This window comes from Oncorhynchus kisutch, linkage group LG14 (assembly GCF_002021735.2).
Source record: "Oncorhynchus kisutch isolate 150728-3 linkage group LG14, Okis_V2, whole genome shotgun sequence".
In the NCBI taxonomy this organism is placed as follows: domain Eukaryota; kingdom Metazoa; phylum Chordata; class Actinopteri; order Salmoniformes; family Salmonidae; genus Oncorhynchus; species Oncorhynchus kisutch.
Window position 1 is genome coordinate 79,339,496 of NC_034187.2, and position 7,862 is coordinate 79,347,357.

The 7,862-nt window shown below is 42.9% G+C and overlaps 1 protein-coding gene across 2 annotated transcripts in view; it reads left to right on the plus strand.

Annotated features, from left to right (window-relative positions):
- The window catches only part of LOC109879886 (sorting nexin-13), a 63,288-nt gene extending 55,717 nt beyond the window's left edge, over positions 1-7,571 (plus strand). For both annotated transcript variants that reach the window (XM_031789013.1, XM_031789014.1), the window contains exons 22-26: positions 3,930-4,001; positions 4,151-4,296; positions 4,386-4,454; positions 4,547-4,659; positions 4,769-7,571. In XM_031789013.1, coding sequence (XP_031644873.1) covers positions 3,930-4,001; positions 4,151-4,296; positions 4,386-4,454; positions 4,547-4,659; positions 4,769-5,004 — 636 coding nt within the window. In that variant the 3' untranslated portion in view covers positions 5,005-7,571. The remainder of the gene's footprint in view (positions 1-3,929; positions 4,002-4,150; positions 4,297-4,385; positions 4,455-4,546; positions 4,660-4,768) is intronic.
- The last annotated feature ends 291 nt before the right edge of the window (positions 7,572-7,862 follow it).

Sequence of the window (7,862 nt, forward strand, 5' to 3'; positions counted from 1 at the left end):
GCCCTGCATCATTTGCGCTAGCAGCCCTGCGTAAGAGAGGGTGTTCAGCACGCCAGGGAACATGGTTACCTCTCTCCGGTCTTCGCTGAAGCCCGACAAAAGTCAACATGCTGGTGTTTCTGAATCTCATAGCATAACTGTGGCGAGTGCTATAGCCCATGATAGTGGACTGAAACAGTAGACGTTATAGGCAACAGATAGTTGAATTATTTTCCTTTGTGCTCAATTTATTTTATTTACATAATTAGAAATGTCTTATTTTAATCCTTTTGCTTTACATGTATTACTATTTCTGTGTTTTTATTCACATTTGTTTTTAAACATTTAACTTTAAACCCCCTTTTTAAACTACAAAAAGAGAGAATACGAAAAGTCCTATATGAAAGCCTAAGTAGCCTACAGGCACTATTTGTCACAATGCTGATACCACCAGTAAAAAGAGTTAATAAAACACCATTAACAAAATGGTGAGTATGCTAACTCTTAACAGCTTCATCATTTATATAATGGTGATGGTGGTGGTTAGCCTGCCCAGCTGATAATTGGCCATTTTTAAATCAAATCTAATTTCACACATTTTCTAATTTTACACTGTGACAAGAAATGGTGTATGCCTTTTTTCCAAGCAAATTTTTTTTTACATCAATATCATGCAGCCCATATATCAATATCATCAATATCATGCAGCCCATATATCAATATCATCAATATCGTGCAGCCCATATATCAATATCATCAATATCGTGCAGCCCATATATCAATATCATCAATATCATGCAGCCCATATATCAATATCATCAATATCGTGCAGCCCATATATCAATATCATCAATATCATGCAGCCCATATATCAATATCATCAATATCATGCAGCCCATATATCAATATCATCAATATCGTGCAGCCCATATATCAATATCATCAATATCATGCAGCCCATATATCAATATCATCAATATCATGCAGCCCATATATCAATATCGTGCAGCCCATATATCAATATCATCAATATCATCAATATCGTGCAGCCCATATATCAATATCATCAATATCGTGCAGCCCATATATCAATATCATCAATATCGTGCAGCCCATATATCAATATCATCAATATCGTGCAGCCCATATATCAATATCATCAATATCATGCAGCCCATATATTTTTATTTTATTTTTTTATTTTACCTTTATTTAACCAGGTAGGCAAGTTGAGAACAAGTTCCCATTTACAATTATGACACTAGTTAATTTAACAGACAAGATTTGCTTAGAATTCCATGGCAGTATTTTATATTATTCTATAGTATGAAAATACAATTTAGCAAATCTGAATCAAATAAAGCATATTTTCTCCACATGATTTCCAAGGGAGTGCTGTGTTGAGTGGTTATCAAAGAAACAGGGACTCCTGTATGCTTAATTTAGGGTTATTTACGTTATTTTAGTTGTGAGACAAATGTTGGGCTTCATGTTTAGACTTGTTATACATTCTTAAGGCTGCATGATGCAATTAATGATGATTTGAAAAAAGTTTAATGAAGGCATGTGCTCTGCTTTGTTATTTATTTATTTTATTTAACCTTTATTTAACCTTTATTTAACCAGGCAAGTCAGTTGATAACAAATTCTTATTTACAATGACGGCCTACAACGGTCAAACCCGGACGAGGCTCGGCCAATTGTACGTTTCCCAGGGTATCACGCCCTACGGTTGTGATACCCTGGTTCAAATCCAGGCTGTGTCTGTAGTGACGCCTCTAGCCCTGAGATGCAGTGCCTTAGACCGCTGCGCCCCTCGGCAGCCCTATAGTACAATAGTTGACCTATTCTATTTGTCAACTTGTCCTCCTGTGTGAGAAATAAATATTCCAAACAGTTGTGGGATGCGATAGATACCATAATAATACAAACCTTATTGAAACATATAGGCCTATAGACTAGTCTACATGAGGTGTGATACTAACCTTATTGAAACATATAGGCCTATAGACTAGCCTACATGAGGTGTGATACTAACCTTATTGAAACATATAGGCCTATAGACTAGCCTACATGAGGTGTGATACTAACCTTATTGAAACATATAGGCCTATAGACTAGCCTACATGAGGTGTGATACTAACCTTATTGAAACATATAGGCCTATAGACTAGCCTACATGAGGTGTGATACTAACCTTATTGAAACATATAGGCCTATAGACTAGCCTACATGAGGTGTGATACTAACCTTATTGAAACATATAGGCCTATAGACTAGCCTACATGAGGTGTGATACTAACCTTATTGAAACATATAGGCCTATAGACTAGCCTACATGAGGTGTGATACTAACCTTATTGAAACATATAGGCCTATAGACTAGCCTACATGAGGTGTGATACTAACCTTATTGAAACATATAGGCCTATAGACTAGCCTACATGAGGTGTGATACTAACCTTATTGAAACATATAGGCCTATAGACTAGCCTACATGAGGTGTGGCACTATGATCTGAAAAAGTCAAGAGAAAAAAGGCATTGTTTCTTGCCTTGAGCTGGGCATCATTCGTTGGTGACAATGCACCATTCGTTGGCGATAATGCGTCATTCCCTGGCGATAGACCATGCATCGCTCGTTGGTGATAATGCGTCATTCGTTGGCGCCAATGCGCCACCCGTTGGCGATAATGCGGCATTCGCTGGCGACAATGCGGCATTCGCTGGCGACAATGCGGCATTCCTTAGCGATAATGCGGCATCCCTTGGCGATAATGCGTAATTCCCCGGCGATAGACCATGCATCGCCCGTTGGCGATGATGCGCCATTCGCTGGCGATAATGCATCATTCGGCGCTGCCTTGACGATAATGTGACATTCCTTGACGATAACGCTACATTCCGTGGAGATAATGCGTCATTCCTTGGTGATAGATAATGCGTCATTCGTTGGCGATAGACAATGCGTCATTCGTTGGCGACAATGCGTCATTCGTTGGTGCTAATGCGTCATTCCCTAGTGATAGACCATGCATCGTTCGTTGGCAATAATGTGTCATTCGTCGACGGTAATGCAGCATCCCTTGACGATAATGCGACATTCCTTGGCGATGGATAATGCACCATTCGTTGGCGATAATGCATCAGTTGTTGGTGATAATGCGCCATTCTCTAGTGATAGATAATGCATCATTCGCTACAGATGGGCAACGCGCCACTCGCCAGCGATGGACTAATATTGTCACCCATCACACTATTCTTGATTTAATATTGTCTTTACATATACTAAATAATACATACGTGTGACATTTGTTTTGATTTATAATGGACCATTATCATGCACCTGTCTCAAAACGGGCAGGGGGAAAAAATACATGTCATCTATGCACTTAAATAGCGAATGAAGAACCCTTTTCCCGTGGTTCATTTTCATGCCGGTCAGGTAGGCTATTACTCCTGTTGTAAAGAGAAGCAATGTGCTTAACATTAGGAAAGTTGAGAAATAAATATAGTAGGCCTAGGCCTATAGAAAGCAGATGGGATCCTCCTCTTTTTAATAGAGGCCATCACTCTGTTTTCTCACACAATAGCATAGCCTATAGAAATGTTGTGCAACATGAGCTCATGGGTTCTGATGAAGTGTTTGATTCATTTTTTTAAATTTACATTTGCATTGATGTCAGAGTGATTAGAGGGACAATGGAGTGCTGAGTACCAGGTAGTTAGCAAGTTTGGTAGGCTACTAATGACCATCAGCAGCATCAGAGTTTGGAGAAGCCTAGTTACCGTGACTAAACGGCCACGTGGCATTTGACTGCCTTCATGACTCCTGACCGCCGGTGTGGCGGTAATACGGTCACCGCAACAGCCCTAATCCCATGTTGGCTGGGAGAAGCCTAGTTGACAATACTCTGACCATAATTTAACTCTGTAATGTCTGGTGTCCAGGTGCCTCCAATGCTCCCCAAGTCTGACTTTGACCCAGAGCACTGCCGAGTCTCGGCCCAGCTGGACGACAACGTGAGTACAACACCCCCCCCCCACACACACACACAGGGACCCACCAGTTTATAGGCCCTCTGCTCTGAAACATCTTAATAAATGAAAGCATTATAGTGGTGTGACGGTCACTTTGGCATCGTGTGTGTGTTTGTTTGTGTGTGTTCCAGGTAGATGATAACATCCCCCTGCGTGTGATGCTGCTGTTGATGGATGAGGTGTTTGACCTGAAGGAGAGGAACCAGTGGCTCCGCAGGAACATCAAGAACCTTCTGCAGCAACTCATCAGAGCCACATACGGAGACACTATCAACAGGTACCACACACACACACACACACACACACACACACTCATTCATCAGCGCCACATACGGAGATCTGACTGTCTGCCTCTGGTCTCTGCAGGAAGATCGTGGATCATGTGGACTTCATGACAGCTCCAGAACAGGTGGCCGACTACGTCAAGAAGTTCCGGTAACACACACACACACTCACACACCATCAGATCGCCGTGTGTGATTGGTTAGAAAGCCCATCAGTAACTCTGTGGTCCCGCAACTGTGCAGGGATTCGTACTGGCCCAACGGAATCCTGGCCGAGTCTCCACCACGCAGGGACAAGAACATCCGCATGAGGACGAGGGTCGCGGCCAAGACCAACCTATTGGGAATCATGCCAGGTAACTAACACACGAACACACACACACACACACACACACACACACGTAAACACACACGGACTGAACAAACTTGTTCACTATTAATCAGCCATTTGTCCCCCTCTTCCAGATGAGTTGAAGCACATCATCGGGGCGGATACGACTCGTAAGGGAATCCTGCGTGTGTTTGACATGTTCCAACACGGACCAATGAATCGTCGGCTGGTCTACGTGCTCCTAGAAGGCTTCCTGGAGACCATGTTCCCTCACTACAAGTTCCCTGAGCTGTTTGTTAAACTCCACTCTCGCTCGCCGCGCACAGCCAGATACACACAGAAAGGCAAGAGCACCTTCCCGAAGAGGTGACAGGAGACTGGAAGTGGGCAGGGTTACCGGGTGACACACGGTGTAAGAAAAAAGAGGGAGGAGAGTTGTGGGGAGGGTGTGTGCTGTTGAGAAGAGGTTAACGTGTGTGTGTGTGTGTGTTCTGCCCTCGTTTTGAAGGGATTGTTGGGACCATCCTAGTTGTTAACTCTGCCCTGCTCTCCACTTCCCCTACGTGCCTCACAAACACACTCCTGTAGCGTGGATGAACTGATTTGGGTTTGACTTGTTTTATGCTAACTGGCACAGACTGGCACAGACTGGCACAGCTGCTCTGATGAGAGCTGCTCTGATATGCCCAGCAGGTGATCTCACTGCCTGATACCAGGCCACGGATACAGAAATACATGTACCGGTATAGAAATAGATTGATAGGGGATGCCATGGTTTGTGAGACAGAAAGCATCAACCACATCCGGTTCTGCAATCTGTTTTTGTTGGCTTTTTTGGGGTTTTGTTTTTGTCAATGTGACATCATCATCCTGTCATAATCCTCTAGAACACGAGGAGGCTGAGTTTGATCTATAGTCCACTCCCCCTTTTTAATGCGCCTGTCAGTAGCCATGACAACCACAGCTCCAACTGTTTTTGTTTGTTTGTTTACGGGGATGATGGACAGCTCTACTGTGCTTCATGTTAATCATGTGGGAAGCGGAATGAACAGCTCCCCTGCCGGTGAGGCCTGGGTAAATGTGAAATGGCCCGTTCTAATGGACTGACACAGTCTCATAGTAATCCACTACATTTTGGAATGAGACAGAATGAAATGACAAGCCAGACTGTGAATGTTGCTGTCTGTAGAGTAGAATGTACTCACTGGGCGTGTGTGTGTGTGTGTGTGTGTTTGAGAGTGTGTGTGTGTGTGTGTGTGTGTGTTTGAGAGTGTGTGTGTTTGAGAGTGCGTGTGTGTGTGGCAGTAAGATGCAGCCCTCCCCAGTCAGACACTGTGCCAGTGTGGGGCCCATGCTGTAGTATCGTACCACTAAGTAACAAAGAGAAAACACACTGATATCCCTGCTATATCACACTTTCATTCAGAGAAAATGTCATTTTGTGCAATATTTTTATTTGACGCCTGAGTTTTTGAATAATTGTATAAAAATGGAAAAGTATACCGTTTTGGAAAAATTGTAGAAAAGGTGAAAGAATTCTTCCCCCCTTCCCAAAGAAATTCTAACCCTACATTCCGTTGTAAAAAAAAAAAAAATCAACATTTAATTGCAGACTCGTTTTATACGTCTTTTTTAATTTAAATTTTACTCCTGATGAATGTGGTTTCCATGCCGATGTGTCAGCAAGAGTGATCTAGCCAGTCGAGCTAAAGCCTCTGGATAGAAAGCTATAGTTCATTGGTCTAGAGATATGGTGGAAGGGCTTATTATGCATATGAACCTGTTGATTGGAGAGTGAACAGAAATTATTCACTGTTGTAAGAACCAATGACAGGAGAGACTTTGGGTCATCTGTCCAATCAAATCGCAGGAAAGCCATGTTTCTGTAGAATCACTGCTAAATAACGCTTAGTACCGGAGTTCTTTCATTCGCCGAACAGAGCTCCATTCCACTGCTGCCATTGGATGGAACTGTCCCTCTGCTGTGATTGGCTGGCACTGAACAGCTCTAGACTGTGATTGGCAGTGTGAGGACATTAATTCTGAGCTGTGTGACTTTTAAAAGGAAGTGGATATTTGTCCGCGGACAGGAGAAGTGACAAGTGGAACCCCACAGGCCCCGCGTCAACATTTTCCTGCGTTGTATTAATCAATAAATGAACGGGGCACAGAATCTAGCAGAGGAACACAATATGAGACAACACTGCAAGCATCATGTACATTTGAATGAAGCGTTGCTATGAAAAGCCGGGATCTCCTAGTACATTATGAATCTATGATAATGAACCATCTGCATATCTGTGTACAGTATGTGTCTATAGTGTGCCTAAATGTTCCGTCAACTCTATTTTCATATTGTTCATTAACAAAAGATGAGGATCAAAAAGAATGTCATGGTCATTTTAGACTGAAGAGAACTCTAAAGACTCTGGAGCCAGAGAACTCTAAAGACTCTGGAGCCAGAGAACTCTAAAGACTCTGGAGCCAGAGAACTCTAAAGACTCTGGAGCCAGAGAACTCTCAAGACTCTGGAGCCAGAGAACTCTCAAGACTCTGGAGCCAGAGAACTCTCAAGACTCTGGAGCCAGAGAACTCTCATGACTCTGGAGCCAGAGAACTCTCAAGACTCTGGAACCAGGGGTAGGTTCTAGAAGCTGGGGTGATCAACCCTCCTCCTGGAGAACTTTTTCTCCAACCCTGCTCTATTCTAACACACCCAATTTAACCAATCAAGGTGTTGAGGAGGAGCAGCAGCTGTTTAGCAGGACCAGGTGTGTTAGAGCAGAATCCTGCTCAGGATGGGTAGCTCTCCAGGAGCACAGTTGGAGACTCCTGTTCTGGGGTCCTTTTTTTTTGCATCATGCTTATCAAACTATTCCTTTGGAAACGCTGAACTCAGATCAGTATAACACTAATAATAAAATGGTAACTGACCACTGTTGTTCTTCAGCAATCTCTCTCTCTTTCACCAGTCTCTCTTTTCAATTTCAATTGAAGGGCTTTATTGGCATGGGAAACGTATGTTAACATTGCCAAAGCAGATAATAAACAATTAAAATGAACAGTAAACATTATACACACCAAATAATAATAAACATTTCAAATGTCATATTTGACCCTTCCTCTGTCTTCATCTCCCTCTCTCCAGTTAGAGTCAGCAGGAGCTTCTGTTAGCAGCTTTAACATGGTTTAGGACAGGGTTCCCCAACTGGTGGCCCACGGCCCATT